This window comes from Myzus persicae, unplaced genomic scaffold (genome assembly GCF_001856785.1).
Source record: "Myzus persicae strain clone G006 unplaced genomic scaffold, MPER_G0061.0, whole genome shotgun sequence".
NCBI lineage: Eukaryota > Metazoa > Arthropoda > Insecta > Hemiptera > Aphididae > Myzus > Myzus persicae.
The window spans coordinates 321,077-344,734 of record NW_019101580.1 but is presented as its reverse complement, the minus strand read 5'-3'; the positions used below and the strand labels follow the sequence as shown (position 1 = coordinate 344,734).

At 27.6% G+C, this 23,658-nt stretch overlaps 3 protein-coding genes across 4 annotated transcripts; 1 reads left to right on the top strand and 2 right to left on the bottom strand.

The window, feature by feature from the left end:
- The first annotated feature begins 2,467 nt into the window (after positions 1-2,467).
- LOC111029767 (uncharacterized protein C16orf52 homolog A) lies at positions 2,468-4,522 on the top strand. The gene is made up of 3 exons (XM_022308922.1): positions 2,468-3,564; positions 3,655-3,867; positions 3,930-4,522. Exons 1-3 carry the CDS (start codon positions 3,462-3,464, stop codon positions 4,115-4,117), a joined length of 504 nt encoding a protein of 167 aa, XP_022164614.1. The 5' UTR covers positions 2,468-3,461; the 3' UTR covers positions 4,118-4,522.
- A 1,415-nt stretch (positions 4,523-5,937) lies between these two features.
- LOC111029779 (pre-mRNA-processing factor 17) lies at positions 5,938-9,389 on the bottom strand. The gene is made up of 10 exons (XM_022308941.1): positions 9,237-9,389; positions 8,200-8,416; positions 7,857-8,068; positions 7,637-7,733; positions 7,360-7,574; positions 7,177-7,285; positions 6,940-7,094; positions 6,711-6,844; positions 6,332-6,553; positions 5,938-6,258 (listed from the first exon to the last, which is right to left on the bottom strand). The coding sequence occupies exons 1-10, from the start codon at positions 9,387-9,389 to the stop codon at positions 6,081-6,083; spliced, it is 1,692 nt and encodes a 563-aa protein (XP_022164633.1). The 3' UTR covers positions 5,938-6,080.
- A 2,310-nt stretch (positions 9,390-11,699) lies between these two features.
- On the bottom strand, positions 11,700-20,367 carry LOC111029771 (S-adenosylmethionine decarboxylase proenzyme 2). Of its 2 annotated transcripts, XM_022308928.1 has the most exons (8): positions 20,189-20,367; positions 19,568-20,127; positions 14,368-14,454; positions 13,078-13,310; positions 12,813-13,009; positions 12,640-12,732; positions 12,289-12,444; positions 11,700-12,212 (listed from the first exon to the last, which is right to left on the bottom strand). In XM_022308928.1, exons 2-8 carry the CDS (start codon positions 19,669-19,671, stop codon positions 12,075-12,077), a joined length of 1,008 nt encoding a protein of 335 aa, XP_022164620.1. In that variant the 5' UTR covers positions 19,672-20,127; positions 20,189-20,367; the 3' UTR covers positions 11,700-12,074. The 2 variants fall into 2 exon arrangements, with proteins under 2 accessions (XP_022164620.1, XP_022164619.1); XM_022308927.1 differs by having other exon boundaries at positions 19,568-20,196.
- Positions 20,368-23,658: the final 3,291 nt, after the last annotated feature.

Below are 23,658 nucleotides of genomic sequence, written 5' to 3'. Positions count from 1 at the left end.
TCACCTTGGTACGAGCTAAAAATAATCGAAATTAAGTAGTTTACCTATATAGGTGAGTGTACTGGTTTTTTCAAGGCTTTAATAAATAGGTACACACAGGAAAATAATCGTGCATAGGAAATGTAAGGGGATCTTTATAGTTTACATAACGAATATTAAATATTATGTCCTAACTATTGAAAAATATTAAGTTCATAATGTTCTTATACAATTATTTGTCTAAATGTTTGCTAAATGATTTAAATCACAAAATTGGTTATAGACAAAACTAACCAGACATGATCTAATTTTTAAAAAGAGCTACATTAAATTTTGTGGAAATATAGGGAATTAAGGGAAACCTACTCCCGAGAAGCAGTCACGCACCATTGAATTTGATTTGAATTGAAAATAAGAAAAACGAATGCGCTTAGTCAAGGAAAAAATACGCTAGATAAATATTATGCAGGAATAGTCTAAGGACTGGTAGGTTATAAACAGAATTTGTTAAAAAAATGTAATTTACTGAACATATATTTAGAAAATCGTAAGTGGCAATCGGGTAGAAAAAAAATGTCAAAAAAACACCCAAAAATCTGTACCGACATCAAACTATACACACCAATCCAATTACGGACGTTCTATGGACGCACAGATGGATTCTAAATAACGATTTAGGCCATTATCGAAAGGGAAAGTAAATCACACACACACGAACAGGATGTACTTGGGTACCTTTCACGTGCTTATAATAGTATGTGTACAACGTTGCGGCATGTTTTTATACATGAATATGAATGGCAGACTTATGTCTCTATTGTGCTTTTATGTGTAACAGGATTCGGTGAAATATTGATTTCTAGGTACCTGTTCACACAACAAGCGTGATAATTAATCAAATATATGCATTACAATATTATATTATTTCTGACCTGCGAGTAGATTTCGTAATGCAACACAGCAGGCACATAAAAAAATTAAAAGCTCGGACGCTGCGGCGGCTACACAATATGAAAATAATTATTTATTGATAAAACACCATCGGTAGACGGTAGTGTAATATTATAACATCACTTCACATCACAATTTACTATAGGTACCTAGGGCTACAGTTATCCAATATTGATTGTGTGCACATCACATGGTTTTTCGGCCACAAATATTTATATATATGTCTACCGGCAGCTATACTAATTAATGTATTAGTAGGTATATAAACTTAATATATACATACGTGTGATAATATTTACTGTAACGTAATGTGCAGTGTCGTAATCAAGACTAGGAAATGGGGGAGGGGGATCAATATTTTGTTTACATTTTAATATATTTTATGAATGCATATATAAAAACATATCAAACATTATTTTTATATGAACATTTTTCAAAATGGAGTATAAAATAATACACTAAATACTTTATTTCAAGCAAAACTAATTACAAAGAAGGCAATATTAAAAAAAAAAATAATAATCATGCCATACATAACAGATCTACTTTACCTAGCTTTTTCGAACGAATTATTTTAGAACGTCTTCTACCCCTCTAGATATCAATAACAGCATGAATAGGTGCTTAGGTACCATAGGAAAATGACGTGATAGGAGGAAGACATGAGGAGAAAACTATCAAAGTTGCATATTATATTATACTCGGATTTTACTGTAGAGATATTCGGGAGTTTCTCAGACCGATAGTTCGAAATGTATAAAAAAAATTACTTTTTGTTTCAATATTATAATGATTAAAAAACAAAAGTGGGGTCGGGGTGGGCCGTATTCAACACTCAGATCAATCAGATCCCCACCAATCACCATTATTACGGCACTATTATACGATCATTTAACCAGTCCATAAATATTTAAAATTACAAAGTCGAATTCTTGTAAACATATTATACAATTATTGTCTGTAGTAGGTATATAGTCAAATCGCAGTCCAAGTGGCAAAATATGGCGGGGACTGGCTTCCAAACGAATCGAACGAACAATATATTGCGTTTTCGTTTCGTGCACCTATTGCACAACTGCAGCTAGCTGACCGTCAAAATCACGTTGTACACGTATATAGGCTTTAGAGTTCAGAACACGAATCGTATACTAATCGGCCGGCAAGACACGGCAATTATAGACGTCGAGGTGGAACAACGGGTTTTTTTATTTTTAAAAAGCTAAAGATCGGCGACCATGCAGGACTCGTATAGTAGTTATAATGAAGAGTAAGATCATTAAAAATAAGACGTCATCTACCTTTAGCCGATCGATTAGACGATCGTCCGGCACCTTGTCGTATTCGTCCAGCCTGGTGACGGCGAAAACCACCGCCGCCGAGGACGTCCCGCCACCATCGTTGACGATCCGCAGCTCACACCCGAACAGGTTCCTGATGGAGTCCATCCGGTCGACCACCAGACGTCCCTTGGAACTGTCCACCGACAGCGTTGGGTTGCAGGCGCTGGGCGGCGGCTGTGGTCCGGCGCGGTCCATGGTTCAACGGCGTCATGGTTCTGCGATCAAGCGGCGGCCACTTCGCCGGACGTTTCCAACTGTTCCTCGAACATCAGCGTGCGACCGTCCGTCGTCATTCCAAGACAGTTAATAATTTAAATGTTTTGTTCGACCCGAAAAGGCAATTTAATAACGTGTGGTAGCCGATGGACAATTGCGATAATTTTTATTATTGATAAGTACCAGGTCCCGACACGACGACAACGGACAAGGGCCAAGGATAACGACAAATAGAATCGGTCAGTCCTCAATGGTCGGGCGCGATCGAATTTTACCACCGTAATTCACGACGAAATCATAAAAGTAAACCACGTACATTATCGTTGACGACGTGACCATATAATATTTAGTTAATATTACAATATTGACAATGTAATGTGTACCTATATCACAAACAACTACTAACAAATAACAATCAAATAATATGAAAATTAAATTATAATAATAAATTAATGTTATGGGGACTATGGTCTATGGTAGAGCTGCTGCTGCTGTGGACAATACGGTTATCATAGCGATGCTGTGGTTATCGCGATTCGCGATGAGTTATTGTTGTTGTACAGTCCGACGGGCGCGCGGCCATTCTGCGCATGATCACCTACGCAGCATTAAACCGCGCTTGCGCACTACTAACAACAGCCGTCGCCATTTTATACCACCGCGGTGCACCGCCAAACAATCAAACACGATTAAAGAATATTCTGTGATAACACTATCACTTTACTATCATTAACATAATAAATAATAATATTATTAATTATTATCAATTTTATTATTTTAGAATTTTTAGTATTGAGTATGTATATTTTGTCAGTTCCAGATTAAACTATTACAGTACAACTTAATATGTATCCTACTACAGCAGTATAACAATAGGAGAAATGCGTAAATAGTATTAATCAATAATTATGAAACATTTTGTGACACTTGGAGGTATCTTTTATTTATTATGGGTTGAAATTGCAAAACTTTAAAATGGACAAACTTACTGTTATTTCGGGGACTTTATTCTTATTGGCTGATGTATTTGCAATTGTCAGTTTGGCTATGCCTGACTGGATCATAACCGATGTAGGAGGTGATTATTAGCTTATAATTATTTTTAGCAGCATTAGTAAATACAGATATTAATTCTTGTGATACTAATATTAAGAAAATGTGTTTCTAGGTGACACCAGATTGGGATTAATGTGGACGTGTATGACCCTCTTTAACAGACCACAAGTGTGTTTCACTCCCGATCTGAGACTCGAATGGTTATTGGCTTTAGTCAGTATTTTCATCGGGTGTATATGTATAACTACCACCATAATTTTGCTGGCTTCTTCACATTGGGACCGAAATGTCATACCATATGCACGTTGGGTAGGATTTACTGCCAGTAAGATAAATTTTATATTATATTTCAGAAGTTACATAAACTTATAAATATTTGTTTTTCAGTGGTACTATTTTGTTTTGCTGCTGTCGTGTTTCCCATGGGTTTTCATATTCCAGAGATAGGCGGTCAACCATATCAACTACCAAACAGTCATCAAGTTGGCATTTCATATATATTATTTGTGTTGTCACTCTGGGTAACTGTTATATCTGAGTTATTTGCTGGCAAAGTGTGTTTACCTCATTTTTAAAAGTACTCATGGATTACACAGAATTTGTTACCTGTATTTTCAAACCAGAATGATCTCAAGTTTGAAAGTAAGGAAATTAAATTGAATACTGTGCAATTAAAATATTGGTGTCTATAAAAAGGTTAAAGCTTTTAAAAATTAGAACCAAAAACTCTAATATACTAATTGGAGACTACATAACAGTAGTATCAAGAAATCATGCCAAAAGTACTCATTCCTAAGTTTCTAACTATAAATTTAATATGGAAAACAAAAAATTATATCTTGTGAATTTTTAAAACATATGCAACTATTACAATATAACAGTATGACTAAAATTAATTCATTTTTGAAATAATTGACATATGTGTACGAATATAATTGTAAAATTCATGAAATAATTAAATTTATTATCTCGTGGTGAAATGTAACTTTGTTTATTTAATCATTGATTATCCTCTGTACCCTAGAGAGTACAGACAAAAACTCCTTTATTCTTGAGCATCCCTACTACAAAACATGCTTCATCAGATTCTATCTGAGGACTTTGGTTTTTTGCTGATAGTTGTATGCATACACTGGTTTCCACTAATTGGTATAGGAAATGTAGCCTCAAAAGATGTATTTTTAATTGTATACTTATTATTTAGGTAATTATGTATGTAAAAGTAAAGTTAATACAAACAACCTAGATTTAATTACATATTCCTAAAAACTGAATACTAATATTTATGATCTTATAGTCTTCAGCAATTAGATATTTTAGAAACAATTTATTTGAATAATTTTAAACAACATGAATGTGTTCGCCACCTACACATCTTACTTTTTTGTCTTATTGTTATATTTTCCTGCTCTTGAATCTTGGTCCTTACATAGTTTCCAATTTACTATGCGGCTCGCAACTCTGCCGACCACCCCTAATATATATATATATATTACATCAGTCCTAAATTGAAGTTTAATTTTTTTTTTTTTTTGTCAAAAATTACTCCAATTTACCTGTATTACTAATGCTAAAGTATAAAATATTCTAACATACAAACAAAACCATTTTTTATACTCAATGATAAACCATTGTATAAATTTAACTCATTTGTAACGGTAATATGCTTAATGGCCAACAACACTCAGTACCTACATAGATTAAATATACTAGTATATTTAATCTATGGTACCTACTTTACAGCAGAATGAGTTTCCTGTTGTTTTGTACTTATTTACAGTGCAAATAAAAATTTAAAAATATTCAAGTCCGCAGACTGCAAGTCTATAGTACCTGTTTTAACTTATTTTATGTTGTATGACAGTGGCGTTTCTTTTGCAATCTCTAAACATGAAATGGGGTCTTAGTTATTTGATCACATAACATTCTCAAAATATATCTTATCCAAAGTAAATAGCTTAATTTCATAATCATAAGAAAAAACGTTAAGTAAATTTCATAGTTTCATTGTTTTTAAATTATATTAGTAGTATTGTGGCCTATATCTTATATAACCATGAACAAAGCTATGATGAATATTTTTATACGATTACAATTTTGAGATAAAACTTTTAAGAACTGAATAGTTCACTGACTTATGTTCTAACCCAAGTTGTATACTATATTATTACAATATGAAGAATATTATATTGATTATCATTTTTTTAATGCATAATTGTAACATTTAAACACAGATTATATTAGTATTATATTAATATAATCTGTGATTTAATCAAAAAAGTTTATTCATATATACATAAAACTACTTAAAATTAATATTAAGATTGATAATATACTCAATGATATTAGCTGATATTTATAGGATTTAATAAGAAATAATATAGGTACAAACAAATTCTTAAAAAATGTAATTATAATAGTTGTCAAATAGCATTTATATATATATATATATATTACATGATTGAGAATCTTATGATACAAATCATAGGTGACTCACACCACTAAAGATACCCAAAATAAATTCACTGTAGATCTTTGTTAATCCCAATATTTGATCAGTCCATCCCATCCAGCAGTGGCTACTTTACTAGGTTCGTGTGGATGCCATAATGCAGCAATACACACATTGTCGTGAGCTTTCCATTTTGTATACAAACGACTTGTTTTCCAATCCCAAATAAACACTTTTCCATCTGCATCTCCTGAGACTAGGTAACTAAACCAATAAATAAATAATTAAAGTTAAATAACATTCAATGTTTGAAACATGAACAATTTGTAATTTGTACCTCATATCAGGTGAAAAGTCTAAAGAACAAGCATATCCAGCTACCATATGACCAGAAAAACTCTTTTTTCTATTCACTTTGAAACGATTCATTGCCGAGAATATAACTATTTTATTATCCATACTTTGACATGCTAGCCATTTTTTATTTGGTGCAATTGTTACACTCGGCATTGAATGCATGGTTGGATCAGCTATATATTTCATATCCACTGGTATGTCCCTAAATACAATTTTTAAATTATTAACTTGTTTTGTTTTGACTAAAATACTTTTTCCTCGTTTTTAATTAAAACCCAATCATTTTTAGTACTAAACTGTTTAAATGTGTTAATCTGTATAATCATAAAGAAAATGTAAAATAATTTTTAAGCACGTACCATTCCCATACGCGTAGACTTTTATCATCAGACGTTGTGACAAATCGTCTATTTTCATCAACAAAAGTGATACTATTTACTGCTCCTAAATGTCGTTCATATTCTTGAACAATATTTCCTGATCTAGTGTCCCACTATAATCATATATAAATGTGTTAATTACTAACATCATAAATGTAACTATATTTTTTTTATCAAAAAGGATATAAATAAATAACTTTTTACTCACACAAACAATTTTCTTATCAGCAGTACCAGCAACAAATAAATGTTGTTTCTCTTCTTCTGGATTGAATTTAACACAATACAATACTTTATGATTTGTAAAACTTTTTATGCAGTCCCCAGTTTCCGTGTCCCATAATTTGACATACCGATCATAAGCTAAGTAAATAATAATGTTTGTTATTAATTTTAAATTAAAATAATACCTAAAAAGTATGATGTAAAATAAAATATATCATACCTGCTGATAAAAATTTTGTTCCTTTATTGTTAAAACATGTATCCCTGACTGCCTGTGTATGACCTATGTAAGTTCGAATACACTTTCTATCTCTATAGACATCCCACAACTTAAAAATAAATTTAATTTTTAATACACCACACAAACAGAAATGTAAAGTAAATGTAATAACTAAATAGATACCTTAACTCTACAATCCATGCTGCAAGACATAAGTAAATGTGCAGACCTTGGAAACCATCTAATAGCTGATATACCTTTAGTATGACCCTGCCATGTATGTATATGTGCTTTAGGAAGGAAACATCTATCGGGAGGTGCATTTGATTTAAGATTAACACCAACATCTTGTGGAATATGTAAAAATGAACGTCCTTGGTAGTCAATAGGATCTTTAACTGTAAAACAAATTTTAAATTTAAAACTGAAATTTATAAATTACTATTTAATATAAAATTACTATGCAAAATTGATTTTTCTTTGAAGCTTTTATCTTCCACTTTTTTGCCGCGTTTATGTTTTTTTGCAAGAAATTCTTCAATAGCAATTGCATCTTCCTATAAACAAATAATTAACAATATATAATAAATTTATTAAAATATGATAAATAATAAGTTTAAAAAAATCAATAAATAGAAGGAATTTCAAAAACACTTTAACTAAACAAGACATTTTCTTACTCCTTCTGGTTTTGATATTTTCTCTTCATCAACATAACATCCCCAAGGTCCTAGATATCCATCAATATCTTCTGGTTTGTCATTTTTATGACGTTTTCTCTTATCAGCTGGCCTCTTTGGCACAGATTCGAAAACTGTTTTAAATTTATTAGTATCATCAGGCTTACGACCAATAATTTCATTGGAATCAACTGCAGGATCCAAAGCATAACCTAATTTTACAGATAACGTAATAAATTTAAATATAATAATTAAATAATATATAAATAGTTAACCATTTCAATTCCTTTTTAAAATACTTTTACAATAATAATTCTAGTTTTTTTATTTATTTTTAACATACCGAAACTATGAAATGTTCTTCTTTGAGTTTCAAACATGAAATCATTAATGTGTGCTTTTTCAACAAATCCAGTCATCATGTTCTTAGGGGCTTTTTGTTGTTGAGTCAAGAAAGGATTTTCTGGTCCTGCAACTGGTGTAAAAAGCTCTTCATACTTCATATTCCGAGTGATTTCTTTTGTTCCAACATCAAGATACTGAACTGATGTATCGTGTCCCTAATAAATAAATATAATATATTTAGTTTTATTATCATAGATATAATACAAATGGACTGTACATTGCTACCCTCTCCTCCGTCAATGAGTTCAACCATAATAACCATGGCTAAATATATATTTAGAATACCTATAATATTTATAAAAATAACTAGTTCGGATTACATTAGATTGAATCAGTACTTTTTTTGACAAGCTATAGAGTACCTAACTAATACATATTTAGAAGAATATACCATATTTGGCAGGCCTATCTTTTTAAGCTCAAAGGGGTGCCATACCTGTATGTTGCTGTGTCCAATTAGATATGGATGATGAAAAAATTGAAGAAACAATTAATACATTTGTGAAAACAATATTTGATAATGTATGCAATCAATGGTGTGGCAAAGGAGGCATCTGGGTTTCTTAAGAGGTGATGGGTAGGTAAAGGCATACCCGGGAAATACCCTCTGAAAAATATTCAAGTTCACACACACCACAGAATGCAATGAAGTTAACCACACAATTTAATAAGAAAAAATACAACCTAAAAAAGAATAAGACAATTTATAGAATAATATATTCATTGTCCATCACTCTCCATAACATACCTACCGTGTAATCTAAATTTTAAATTAATATTTTTTACCAAGTAAGTACACGCATTTCTTTATAAATATTGTTATGAGTATACACTCCAATACAATGTATTTACTACTTAAGATTAGGTAAGGTCAGGATAGGCTAAATGTAATTTTTCAATTACCAATTAATAGACATTCAAATAGTAAAAATGAAGTCGAGCAATACATAATTAATAGATATTTTAAATACTTACTGGTGGCAAGACATTTGGAGCTGCATTTACAGCAAACTTTGCATTTAAATCTTGAACACTTATTGAATTATTAAAAGGTGTTTCTAGAGGTGTTTCATCTTTTGATGGACCTTCTTCGTCACTACTGGTACCATATTCTTTTAAATTCAACATTTTTTGTATCAACTATCAAATTGTAATTTGTTTGTAGACTACAACAAACCAATGTAATATTGTATTTTGTATACTAAATAATTATTAGTGATATCAACGGTATCAAAATTCAACATTCAACACACATTTAGACGGCGACTGATGTAAATAATAAATACAAGCACCACGATGTAGAGAAGATAAGGTTCTCGTATCTTTCAACGTTATGGCCTATGATGCTTGATGCCAACAATTACGACCGTTCTGTAGTTCAGACCTTCTCACCAGAGAGCGCTGGCATTGGCCCGAAGGCCGATTTTTATAAACGTTGTAACAACTTGTAAGTTGTGTCTATTTAACTCTATAATATAATAGAGAATCTCTATTAGAGATTTATACTTAATTTTTATTTACACGTTAAAAAATATAAACTTTGTTAAAATGCAAAAATATTTATAATTTCAATATTATATTTTGAAATATTATAGTTATTGAACTCGAACAAACGTTTTTGAATCATCATCAACCGGGTGATTCTTTTATTCATTTAAAAAAATACAATTGTTTTTGAAAAAAAAAATTTACATAATTTTTAGTTGTTAAAAACAACATTTTTAAAATATATATTCGTATATTATTTAATATTTTTTATCATCAACATTTTTTAATGACAACGAACAGTTTTAGTTTCATGTTCTAAATCAGAATATTTGTTGAAGTATAAAATTAAATAAAAATCGAATTTAGAACGAGTAGTTTATGAGTTATAAGTATTTAAAGTTAAGATGAGTTTTAAGGAGGGTTTAAATATTTTGAAAATTATACCATAAAGGTACTTTACATAATGTTAATATAAAAATTCGTCAATAATCCGTGTTGTGTAAAATATCCGCTTTTCGCTCATTTATTTTAATTTTTTTTAATTTTAAAGAAAACAACTGAGAATATTTTACTTTTGACCTCCACAGCTCACCAAATTCCAAAGACGAATTAAATTCACTTTCCTGCCTGAAAATACGAGTATATTGAAGTTGAAAATCGAAACAATTTGACTGCTCCAAAAAAGTAATGATAGACATTGAAAAAAGTTAAAGAGGGTAACCACTCTGGGAGTGCAATTGTAGTTGTCGATCATAGAGTAACTATAATAAAAAATCGGCACTATACCATTACAACCTTTATGACCTGGTCCTAGAAATAAAATTTTAAAATAACAATCATAACGTGCTTTTGAACTTAATTTTTGACTTTTGGTTTCTTACGACTCACCATAATCAATACAGGTATAATTACATGGTTAGGTTAGGTTAGTACATGTTTTTAAAATTTGAATTTATTTGGGGTAATATTAATTTTTTGTTATTTATACTGTACTACAAATCATTTAATCTCTTGGTTTGGTTAAATTTAGCTGGGTTTGGTTAGGTTTAGTTGGATTTAGTGAGGTTTAGTTGGGTTTAGTGAGGTTTAATGAGGTTTAATCTGACCTCTAGCAACGCTAAAGGCATCATTATTACACATGATAAATAGTGGGAACAAAATTTTTTGAATAACCAATTTTGTACATTGTACATAAATACAATCTACACTATGTGTAAATAATAAATGTGCACTAAAAATTAACAAAATTATAATAAAATGTTCAAAAACCACCAATAAAAGATTATATTTCCAATTCTCAAATGCATGAAACGGATTTCATAATAGAATTGCCGAGGACTTGCCCAAAAACAATGGATTTTGAATTCAAATCCACTTGCACTTGTTTTAAGTATTTAAAATTTAGTCGAGCTGAGTGGATCATGTTTTCCCTAATGTTAACTAGCACGGCACTGAGTAAAACTGCTGTTTAAGGAGGGTGTCAATAAATATGTATTATATGATATATTGGAACTAAATAAGAAATACCATAATATTATCATTGACACACATTCCTATTCTTATTTGTCTCAAATAGTATTAGTTTATAAATATAATGCATATTATTTAGGAAATATAATAAACATAATTGAATGATTGCAATAATTTTTTCCATTATTATTAATAAACAATGTAGTTACACAATGTATCTCTGATCTTAAGAGATAATAATTTAAAATAATAAGGAATAAAATGTACAAACTAAAGCTTTTAATAACTAAGCTTATAACTTTATAATATATAATATTCTATTTTGAAACAATTTATTTTCATAAATTAATATTTTTAAATAAATAACATAATAAAATGCATAATTAAAATGTAAAAACAATGTCATACACTTAAAAGTAGTAGGTGTCTAAACAGTCTAAGAGAATGTAATGTTTCGAAAAAAAAATATATATAAAAATGTAATAACAAATATTTATAAATGGAAATTTATTATGGCGCATCAATTATGAATCTGCCTCAAATCAAAATGCTTGCCACATAATCACAATTGAACAAGCGTATTTAGTGTCCGTAACAGGAACATACAAAGTTCATGAAAATTTTTTTTTTTTAAAATTACACGTACAAATAAAATCAACTATGTTATAGAATTCTGGTATGTACCGGAATGTTGTAGGATAACTACACTATTTTAAAACGACGCCACGCAAAGTGATAAATAGGTTTGGTAACACATAGAGTTTTTATGCAGACTAGAACGACTAGGACAGCTGTGTAATGTGGCAATAGCAGCATTTGGGTTTTGATGAGAGGCGTGTCCCAGACCGGTTGATCTCAGCTTGGGTATTTAGAGTAAAACGATACAGTTAGGTCATGGTTCTTCAGGGAACATGTCTTGTTTGAGTCTTGTTGCCATTCACCTAGATGTGTTAGATATTTAAATTCCTTATGATTTGAATTGCTTGGTGATATCTGTTTGAAAACAAAAAGTTAATTAATTTAAAATATTTATCATTGCTAGATAGATTCTTTTATAATTTGTAAATACCTCATTAGTAAACATGGTAAGCACACATTTTTCTGGTTGGAATGTTTTCAGCACTTTTAAAATGAGTTCCTTGTAAGAGTTTTGGGGAACATTAGTCTCAAAACTAACATAAGAAAATTCTTGTTGAGGAGTTATATGAATAGTCATATAATGTCCCTAAAACACAAAAACATAACATATAGTATAATAAAAGGAAACATTAAATATTTATAATACATTCATATTTATTTTGTGACATTTCCACTCATAATAAAATTAACTATGTTAAGAACATTAACAAGTATTAAATCATAATTTTTTAAACAAACGAATAATGAGTAATTAGAGTTAAATTTGGTAATATGATCTTACCTCTTTCGAAATACCATTCATAGAATAACCACAGGGATCAAACAAGAAATCATCAATTTTCATATTAGGCAACAATTCTGAAATTCCAGAATCCTAAAATTGTGTTCATAAGCAAAAATGTTATGTTATTTTAAATGAATTTAAATTTATCTTAAATGTTATATTTATTGTACCTGAGTAGCTTGACTTGCATTAGCCGATTGTTCTTTTGTGAATATTTGCATAACATCAGGATCCAAATTCGTCATCAGGATTTCTAATGTTTGATCAGGATTTTGTTTTTCTTTTCCAAAGCATTCAACTGGATGCAAAGCATATAAATACCAAGAGTCATCTGTTTTTGATGAACGCATGCATCTAGCCACTCCAGCTGTAGAACATGTTTTTAATAACAAATTGTATTGATTGTGTTGCTTCTAAAGAGTAATATTTACATACTTCCTTTAAATATGATATTTAAAGATTCAATTTCTAATTTAAAGTTGCGATGTGTATCATTTTGAAGTTCAGGACGTTCAAAGTTTTTACGAGAATAAAACACATCTTCTACTTCATCAAATCCAGTGAATTCGTGCACGTTGAGCAGCAATGGTTTAATGCATTCAATAGGAGTTGTTGTGCCACAAGTCTTCAATATGAATCTTCGTTTTGTAACAAACATGCTACTTTCACTGTAAACATAAAATTCAACTAACTTAATTATTGTTCTTATTATTGATTGTTAATTTTATTTTAGTAGTAATAACAGTCATTAAACAAATTATACAACGTAAAAAAAAGTTATACTAGTAGCATTATGGCAGTGAGTTTGATTGAATATATTTGTGATCTGATAAGTTTTTTAAATTTAATTTAAAAATACAAAAATCAAAATTCAGATTATTTTGTTAATATCATAGGTCTCAAGTTCATGCACTAAAAACTGGAAAAATATGCATTAAAAAGTTCTGAAATATGCATATAATAATATATATGTAGGGACAGTACAAAAATCAAAAACAAAATTTGAAACAACAAGAAATATCTCTTCATTTTTAAAAATTTTATTTAATATCTTATGATTTTAATTGGTAACATTTATTCCGTAGTATTTCCATAAAACTAATTAAACCTATATAATTATACAAGATTAAAAATAAACCTAACAAAAAAATGTCTGTATAAAATAAGTTCTATAATAACACAAAAACAAATTAGCTATATGTCAAATGTGCTATAAAACTTTATACTTGTATTACTATTGTTATGAAACTAGTTTGTACATCTCTTTATTATATTTCCTTATGTAGCACATAAGCATGCAAATGCATAAGCTAGCTTACTCATGATATTTGGTATTAAAGAAATTATAGCTTTAAAGATTTTGAATGTTGACCAAATAATTATTATTAGTATTTTATAGATATGAATTATGAATACATGAATACATTGTAATAAAGAGCAATATTTGATGATACAATTTCCAACATAAAACGATAAGATTTGATCTATATATAGGATATTGAAACCTAATATTCAATCAAAGATTCTAGATGAACTCAAAAGTACATTAATTTGATAGCAATAGTTAATAACATAATATAAACTAGCACTGAGGTGAGCTAAGCGAATCTAGTCTAATTTTCTTATCAGTTTGATATTAATTTATATATATAAATTATAAATTATCTTATAAAATATTTCAAAAACCAACCAATAAATGTTTTTAATTTAATATAAATATTTTACCTAAGAACATAAGCGTCAATCTTGTCATTGCTTGTGTAACTGATTACTTCACAACAAGCAACTTTTAAGAGGTCTTCGTACTTTTCTCTAAAACAAACAACAATACATTAATTAAAGTGGTTAGGTTTAATACAAGATTATTAAGCGATATTATAACTCGTAAAAAACTTTATCTAAATATATTTATCTATGTTTTTGAAGAGGTCAATGCATTAGATATTTACAGTATTATACAAATTATGATAGTCACCGCCATATTTTATTTTTCTAATTTATCTAGGTTCATACAATTTTATTGGGCCTAAGTACCATATACTACATATACTATATATATATTTGTTAGTATATGTTATACACATACTCATAATAAATACTTGCTATTATGAGAACTGAAATGTCTGAAAATCAATTATCATATAAAAAAAAACCATACAGACAACAAAATAAATCATTAAAATTGTTCAAGCCATATTCATTCAATTATTTAATAATAAATTGTACTATTAAGCATTAAATAGGTTATTGATAGTAGTTTTATTCAAACGTTTTTCATTGTGCAATGTGATAGACAAAAGGGATATAATATATATATTGTCATTAAATTGTATTACTGTTTCAATTATTATCTATAGCATAAAAGAGTACTGAAGGTAACTCAGGTTATATGCTCATTGCTTACTCAATCAAAATTATCAGTTTTGTATTGAATAAAATATTTTATCATCAAGAACATTGTTTGCCAAAGGGTTAACATTGTCATTCAATGTGTTTACTAATTATGAGGATTGGGGTTTATAAAATTCCATTGAAGATAGGTCAAAAGAAAATTATACAATTATACTGATAATAGAAATATACGAGAATATACGGAAATATTATTGAAACCACATTAAAACCTTACATTTTACCTTATATTACTAAATACACATTTGAACTACTGTACAGTAACTGGAAAACATTTTCTTGGGAGAAATTTTAAATAAATTACTATAATAAGAAATAAGAAAAAGTACAATACAACATAATATTATATGCATATTAGCTGTTTATTGTTATAATATGTATTACCTAGTTATACATCAATGAAAACAATTATTAAAACATTTCCCATATATCTTAGGATTAAAAACTGGGAAGTCACTCTACTGTATTGTATGTTTCAAGTATATGTATATTTTCTCTGAGTAAGTCATTGTATTAGGAGTGTTGAATTTAAATACAATTATAAAATATCATTGCATCCAAAAACAAATCTGATCGGAAACTATATACTATAAAAATTAGCTTTTATTTCTAAGGGGATGTAATAATTGATTTATATTACCATTAGTAATTTATTATCACATATATTATATATTAATTATAGTACCAATAAGAACAACTACTGAGGAGTCCTGTATTACATTTTTAACATAAGAAACTCCTTATTTTATGTATTCATTATATTATAGTTTGAAAAAACATCATTATGTTTAAACTAAGATTGCATTTATTGAAGTTCGTTTAATACAATTCCATATTTATGGTTTAATTTTTTTTTTAAGTTTTTTACTTTTATAAATGGCAACATACATTTAAGATTTTATACTTTGAAGTACTTTGATATATAAAAATTGAATTTTCAGCGAGTAATTATATTTTACACGTGTGAGTATTAGAATATTTAAAAAATACTTCAGATAAAAGTATTATTATTTGATAATTTACAATCAAATATTATTTAGTTAAGTTTAATCTAATAAGGGATTTAAATAAATCCTAATTAGTAATTATTATTCAATTTATATTAAAGCAAAATATTAAATAAATATGGTTTAATTATTTTTAATCATATCAAAATACAATTATAAAAATAAATCTCAAGATAAAAAAATACATATTATACCTTCATTGATTAGATATAATATTATGTCAGCAATGTTATTATAAAAAACTATGTCCAGTTAAAAATATTAATACCTAATTATTAATTATTATTATATAACAAAATAATTATTAATATAGCTTATAAATTATATATTTGTTAGTGATTAATAAGTAATTAGTAATAAATAAAATAATATTTCTGTAAGATACTATGGAATATAAAATAAATATAATAAGTCCAATTCACAAAATACCTACTTTTTAATTTTAGTTATTTTTTTTAATATTATTTTATTTTGAAACTAAACAATTGGTATTACACGGTTAACTTATATCATACAATGTATGTATTCTTTCATAATAGTTTGTTATTACATATCAACAACATTCTTGTTCATTTGTACAGCATAACTTGAGAATTAATGAAAAATAGTTATATCATAAAAATTTCAATTGCAGTGGTTATTAGCTTTACTAAATATTTATATTTGGTTTTAATACATATATATTTTGGTTTTTTTTTTTTTTTGATGATTGTGGTCAATATCAAGATTAATTTATATAATTGATATAAATAAATCGATGAACTAACTTAATTTGATTTAGTATAAGAAATTAAAAAGTTATGATAATCATACTTTATATGTTGTTGTTATATTTTAGCTAACTGTACATATTTTAGTTTATTTAATACAATTTAATATTTAACATGGTTTACTTATGTATTTAAGATTCTTTAGTCTATCATGTTTAGTGATTATCTATCATAAATAATTAAGTAATTAAAAGATTGACATAATTGTATACATTTATTTACTACCCTAATATAATCATAAAATAAATTGAAATGCCTATGATCAGAGTTCAAAATTGCCATTTGTCACAGTAATAATGTATAAAATATTAAATAATTATTCGGTAAGGAGAAACTTATTAATAGTTTAAAAAACATTAAATTCTTACAATATGTTATTTCTTATCAAGAATTTTATTTGAATAATACTTTAAATAAGTACAATACCATAGCTGTTTGCGAATTAAATTCATATATGCGTTGTAAGAAGTTAAGATTAATATTTAAAATTACATTGTTATTTTTTTAATTACTGAGACACAATTTATAGATACTTATTATAGACACGTTTTATTAGTTTTTTATACATAAATATATACTTGTTATCACTAAAATTCAAGTATCATATTCAATATAGTAGTACAAAGTAGCATGAGTTCCCAGTGCTATTAAAAAAAAAGTAGTATGAATATTGATAAATCAATTTCAACGGTTGAATCTATAAAATAGGCTTATCGTTTTATTAATTATATACACATGAGGCACTTTAGCACCAACTTATCACACATTCACACATAGACGAGGATAAGATAAATTGTGGTTCTTAAAATATTGTAAATTTTTATCATGAAATAAAAAATTATATAACAAGTTATACATAAAGACATGGACTAAACTATATACTAATTTATATTATTATTAACCTTCACATACATGTTATGGTTTTTTTTTTCATATTTTTGGCGCCGAAAATAATTGGACTGTTCCCAAAAAATGCACTAAAATAAGCTATAAAGTAATATTGTTGTTTTTAAGTAACATTTTTGAAATCAAAGTTCACAAACAAAACAAAATATAAATAAAAATAGTTATTTCAGAATTTTAAAAATGTTTTTTTTTGTGATTTTAAGACTTTGTTTATTTTTATTCATTTCTATAAATTTATAAAAATGAATAAAAATAAACAAAGTATTAGAATAACAAACAAACATTTTTTATTTATATTATTATTATTATTTTCTATATAAAATATAATATTTTTGTATAAACTAAAATTTTACTTAAAATTGAGCAAAATTCCCAGTGTAGAAATTTCTTAATTTTAAAAATGATTCTAAATAGAACTAGGTTTATTCAAACTTGGTTAAAATATAGGTTAGATCGGTTGAATTTCTTCACTTATTGTCATGATTTAGAAAATTGTACCATTATTTGCCTATAGTCTGAACTGTATTCAATTTTTAATTTAGAGAAATTATAAAAGATTTTTTATTGATCCCCCAAGTAAAGACAGACATTGCATTTCAATCAATTAAGTTACATAAAGAATTAGTATATTATTTCTTATACTATGTGACATGTTACAAATTATAATTTAATATCTTACAATTTATTGTTTATTTCCCTTTTAAAATATATGTAGATTTTATGTAAACGAACACAACAAAGGTATTTGATATAATGCAACCAAAAAATAAATAATTAAGAACCAAGAAATCATTATAAAGTATTTTACAGTTCTACTCTTACTTGAAACTAAAAATATATTAATGAACTAGCAAAATATTAAAAAGGTATTTACTCATATTATTCTATTTTTTGGGTGAATTTAAATTGACATGTATTATAAATTAAAATAGATAATAAACAATACAATGTAAATAAAACGTGTGTGAACAAATTAAATTAAACAAAAAAAAAACATGATGTAGTAAGACATATTACAGTCAAATTTCTTGAAAACAGTACTTATGTAAAATAATAATTTATTTATAGAAATTGTTGAATTATTATCCGATCATTCAATAAATTCTAGGTTATAAAAAAAATATTTAACAATTTATAAAGGCATTTTAATTTTAGTAGAAAAGTACCTACTTTATTTATTATTAAGTACCAGAAATTATCAATATTTTCACAACTAAAAGACAATTTTTTAAAACAAATATATATTTTTTTAATTGCTTTTAAATGTGGAAACTGATCTCATCGAAGATAATATTTGTGACTTAGGCATTATTTGTTAGTCCTAGTTTCAGTCAGATAATGGTGTTTTGTCCATTATAAAAATAAACTAACTTATACGGAAACATTTTTAATTACTATTCAATTAGTGAAGTTAATCAAAATAAACCAGGTATGTACTAAGCACAACAATTAATCAGATACTTTTCTTTAATAAACTAATTAAATATATTAAGTAAGTAATCTACTTGTTATCATTTCACAAAAAAAAAATTATTTCAACTATGTAGGTAATGCATTTTTTTATGACAATACATTTAATAAATAACAAGATTTACAATAATTATGTTTCATAAGTATAATTTTCTTATGGTGAATGATCTTAATGATTAAACCAAAAAATAAACATTTGGTTTCTAAGCAAAATGTAATAAGGTATAAAGTATAAACTAAATATTCTAAAACAAAATAAAACCATATGCAAGAACTAAAATCCCAACATTATCCTCTTTACCAAAATATTTTTTTTAAAAAACTGAAAAAATTAAATGGATTGCGGAACTTATTAAATTTTACCTTGGTATTTTTCTCAAGTCTCCGTTTTCAAATTTTCCATCTTGACGTCCAAACCATATTTCCAACAGCTTTTCGGCCCCTTCGAAGAAATCCTCTGTGGCCATAATTATTTTTATCCTTTGAGATGAAAATAAATAAATAAAATTTCAAAATTTGAATACTGTTGTAACTATTTCATAAATGTTAATGAATAAATAAATAAAAACAACCGGCTACATTTAGCCTGTTGTTAATCAGCGGAAAACCGCCGAGCAAATGAAATCTGCAACCTCTCCGGTTCACCAATATAACGTCGGAAACAAGACTTGCAAGCACCTTGTGACCCTGGATGCGCGCATGCGAACACAGAGGGGGGATAGATAAACTCACCTCTTGACTGCAAGAAGTATAATAATTAATATGTGTGTGAGTATGTATGGTAGCAATCTACCGTGTGAATAACAAAAACGGGCCTTTTAAAATATTATAATTCTCGAGTGCAGGCTGTTTCGACGATAGAATGATAAATTTCGGTGCGTTCTGCTAATCAACGGTCTCCGATAAAAATATCTTCGTATAATCTATTAGATTAATTGATTATAATTAGTACATTGTACATTATTATTTACCGACACGACAGACAGTTACTATGCACGCAGGTCCACGACTTATTCTCCTGCGTAGTGGCCTGTACAGCTGCTGCTGGCGCTATAGTTATCGGCAGTGCAATGGAATATTATTATCGATTTTCGAGGAAAATTGTGAAAAGAAAAAAGGTAATACAGACAATACAGTACATACCTCTTACACGGACCACGGAAGTAACAACATAACCTCACACCAGCGTGTGATAACGTAATACTGATAATAAATTCGTGATTGCAAATTGTATTATTGTACGTAGGTCACAGCCCGTAGGTACTAAATATTGTCATAAATAATGATCTCATAAGTTGTGACTTTATAAGTCATGAACTCATCAGAATGATAGCTATTGGGGCCGTTTGGCTACTAATTGTATACATTTTAAAAATTAAAAAGAGGGAAAGTAGACAGTATGTGTTGAATGTAGATATCTCTATAAACTGTGATAAATATGTGATAAATCGCCAAATAACTGTGATGTTTATGTTAAATTTGAATTCAATAAATAAAAACGATAAGTCGGCCTATTTTATGATATAAATTGTATTGCTATTAAAGTAATTTATATTACTATTAGTACTACAATAGTCAATAAATAGTATTCACTATTTATACTATTCATTAGAAATTCGCTAGGCTAAACCTAGATAATCTCCTTGAAGATTTCTAGAAAATCAATGGAAATACGGTAGACTGAATTATTTTTACATTGTACCAAAACGTTGCAAATTGAAAATTTTGTTACAATTTAATAATGTACATAAAAGTTTCAAATTTCAGCAAATAATATTTAAGAATAATAACAAAATAGATAGCTAAAATCATTATTTTTCCATTAAATGTCAAATTTTGTCCAAATTTGAACTTCATTTAATATCCATAAAAAAAAATCGTAACTGTGCATAAGCGGAAATACGGAAATCCATTGAAAAAGTCGGGGGGGGGGGGGCTAAGATTTTTCTCATGAACCAAAATCGTTATATCAAACCCCCTCATAAATAATGATAATCACATTTTAATTTAGTAATCAAATAATTGTACTGAACCAAATATTTAAAATAAAATGGTTGTCCAATTATTTTTAGATTCTGAGCGAAGCGTTGAATGTATTGATTTTACAATGTAATGTTTTTTTTTTTATTGATGCACGCCATAAGTAATCAAAATAATTCTTGGATTTTAAATTTCAGTGTCTTGTCTGGTGGAAAAGTGAGTCTAGTCAAGAGTAACAAAATTTAAAATTCCCATTTTCAAAAGTAGCGGTAGAAACAAAAAAAAAAAATATAGAAAAACGGGAATTTTACGCATAATCGGTTTTTAAGAAAATCGATTTTGGTTTTTGGTTGTAAGTGTGTAACTCTAGAAAAAAGCATATATGGAATTTTTACTGAATGTTTATGTTAGCATTTTATATTCGCCATCAAATTTTCTAAATAATTTAACTCATGTTGAGCTATTTATAGGTATATGAAATTTTCGATTTTTATTAGTTTTTTTTAAAATTAATGTCGATAAATAAAATGTTCGTTCAGTCAAGGAACAGGAAAGAAGTATGTATTCAATTTTTAAACTTTTTCATCGAAAATAGACATTTTATTTGCAAATAATATTACTGTTGATGTCAATTTTGCTAGTATAGACTAAACTTCTCAAATCAGACAATATTCGAAGAAATATGTTAAATGCTCTCATAGAATATGTATTATAATTTCTAATGCATATAATTATGTATGCACTATGCGGCTTGGAATCGATATATTATCTAGAATTTAGTTATGCATTATAGAAAATATCCTATTACCTGAATTTTTGCTTTTACAGTTTTGTGAGATTTAACACATAATAGTTTAAATACTTAACACATAGGCATACTTTTCGCAAATATAGCAGATTTTGTCTGACGGATATTACACATCATGGTTTAGGACGTTTAGGTATAGGTACCACTGTACCAGCATTTTGATTTTTATATTTTGTGATGTTTGTTGACCGATTTACCTGACAAGTAACGTTAGCAACTATAAAATATGAAAGCTAATACGAAATGAAATAGGACAAACATTTTAAATACGCCTTCTACGTATAAGTAAGTATTAGGTACCGCTATATATATCAGGTAGGTAGATATATATAATCAGAAATATATAATTACCTATATAGTATGGTATTAGGATGTCCTTAAGCGAAAGTAATGGAGAAAATATATTATTATGCCACATAATCGCCACGTAAATTGTCAGTGAGTCAGTAAATTTAACAAATTTATAAATTCCAGCACATTTATTAAATTATTGATGATATGGTTTTAATGTTGTTTTGGGTGTCATTTGAAATATTCACAATAATAAAAGTAATCTAACAATAAATTATAAATTTTTTTTTCTGTTTTATTTTTATTTTTTTAACATCCTATTAATTATGATTCGTGATTACATAAACACGTTAAAATGAATATACCTTAACCTCGGTATAATCTACTTTCAATAAATCCAACGATCTTAAATAAATCATGTAGCACATTTGAGATATTTATTTTTTTTGAATCATATATAAACTCGTGAGTTACTTCTCTCCGTTGTTATATGACCGGTGTATTCACTAATTCGCTACCTACATAGTATACAATTATATTCATACACAATCGCAGCAGCAAATATATACAATATTAAATTCTTTTTAGTGGACCTATTTTAGAACAGTTAAATGTTTCGGTCATTTTTTTGTTTTTCTTAATAGTTGATAAGTGTTAAAATGACAACTACAAAGAACCATTGAAGATCATTGAAAAGTGTTATCAGCGAAGATTTTGAACAAATTTCCAATTAAAATCGTTAATGTTACTTAATAATGCTTTTAAACATGTTGTAACTTGTATTACAAACTTATAACACACCACTTTGATCTCTTGATTAAATTAAATTATATCAAACATGTTGGATGATAACTGACATGATGCTTATGGTTATGCGGTAAATTAATTTCAGAGGTTTATGCATATATAAATTATAAATAGTAACATTGAATTAGTTTTCAAAAAGTCGACAAATTAACAAAATGTTACTTATATAAATATAATATAATTATAAATTATAATTTACATAACACACTGACCTACCTGTCCTACCTACCTATACAGTAGCAGGCTGCGGTTTACAAATTGTATTTTTATCATTCATTTTGTACTGCAACTTGCAATACTATAGGTAGTACAAATATAAATTGTAATTTAACACGATACAATACATAAGGTATAAAGTGCAACATATTTAAATATTAAATTCGCTGCAATATGCTTATTTATATTTTATCTATACTTAAATTATTTTATTGTCGCTATCATAATGCGCCTGTTTCAATTACTACAATAATAACTTACTGTTCAAATCATTTAATATTATATATTAAATAATATGATAATAACTTCCTATATTTCCAAGTACCTACAGGTACCTTAGTAAAAAAAATAT

Excerpts from the sequence above, each read along its gene's own strand:
- LOC111029767 (XM_022308922.1), top strand. The coding sequence starts at position 3,462 with ATGGACAAACTTACTGTTATTTCGGGGACTTTATTCTTATTGGCTGAT. Across the intron at positions 3,565-3,654 it reads GATCATAACCGATGTAGGAG|GTGACACCAGATTGGGATTA; the intron begins GTGATTATTAGC and ends ATGTGTTTCTAG. Across the intron at positions 3,868-3,929 it reads TTGGGTAGGATTTACTGCCA|TGGTACTATTTTGTTTTGCT; the intron begins GTAAGATAAATT and ends TTTGTTTTTCAG.
- LOC111029779 (XM_022308941.1), bottom strand. The coding sequence starts at position 9,389 with ATGTTGAATTTAAAAGAATATGGTACCAGTAGTGACGAAGAAGGTCCA. Across the intron at positions 7,575-7,636 it reads AGAAAAATCAATTTTGCATA|TTAAAGATCCTATTGACTAC; the intron begins GTAATTTTATAT and ends TTTGTTTTACAG. Across the intron at positions 6,845-6,939 it reads CTGATAAGAAAATTGTTTGT|TGGGACACTAGATCAGGAAA; the intron begins GTGAGTAAAAAG and ends ATATGATTATAG.
- LOC111029771 (XM_022308928.1), bottom strand. The coding sequence starts at position 19,671 with ATGGCCACAGAGGATTTCTTCGAAGGGGCCGAAAAGCTGTTGGAAATA. Across the intron at positions 12,733-12,812 it reads ATGCAAGTCAAGCTACTCAG|GATTCTGGAATTTCAGAATT; the intron begins GTACAATAAATA and ends ACACAATTTTAG. Across the intron at positions 12,445-12,639 it reads TGAATGGTATTTCGAAAGAG|GGACATTATATGACTATTCA; the intron begins GTAAGATCATAT and ends TTTGTGTTTTAG.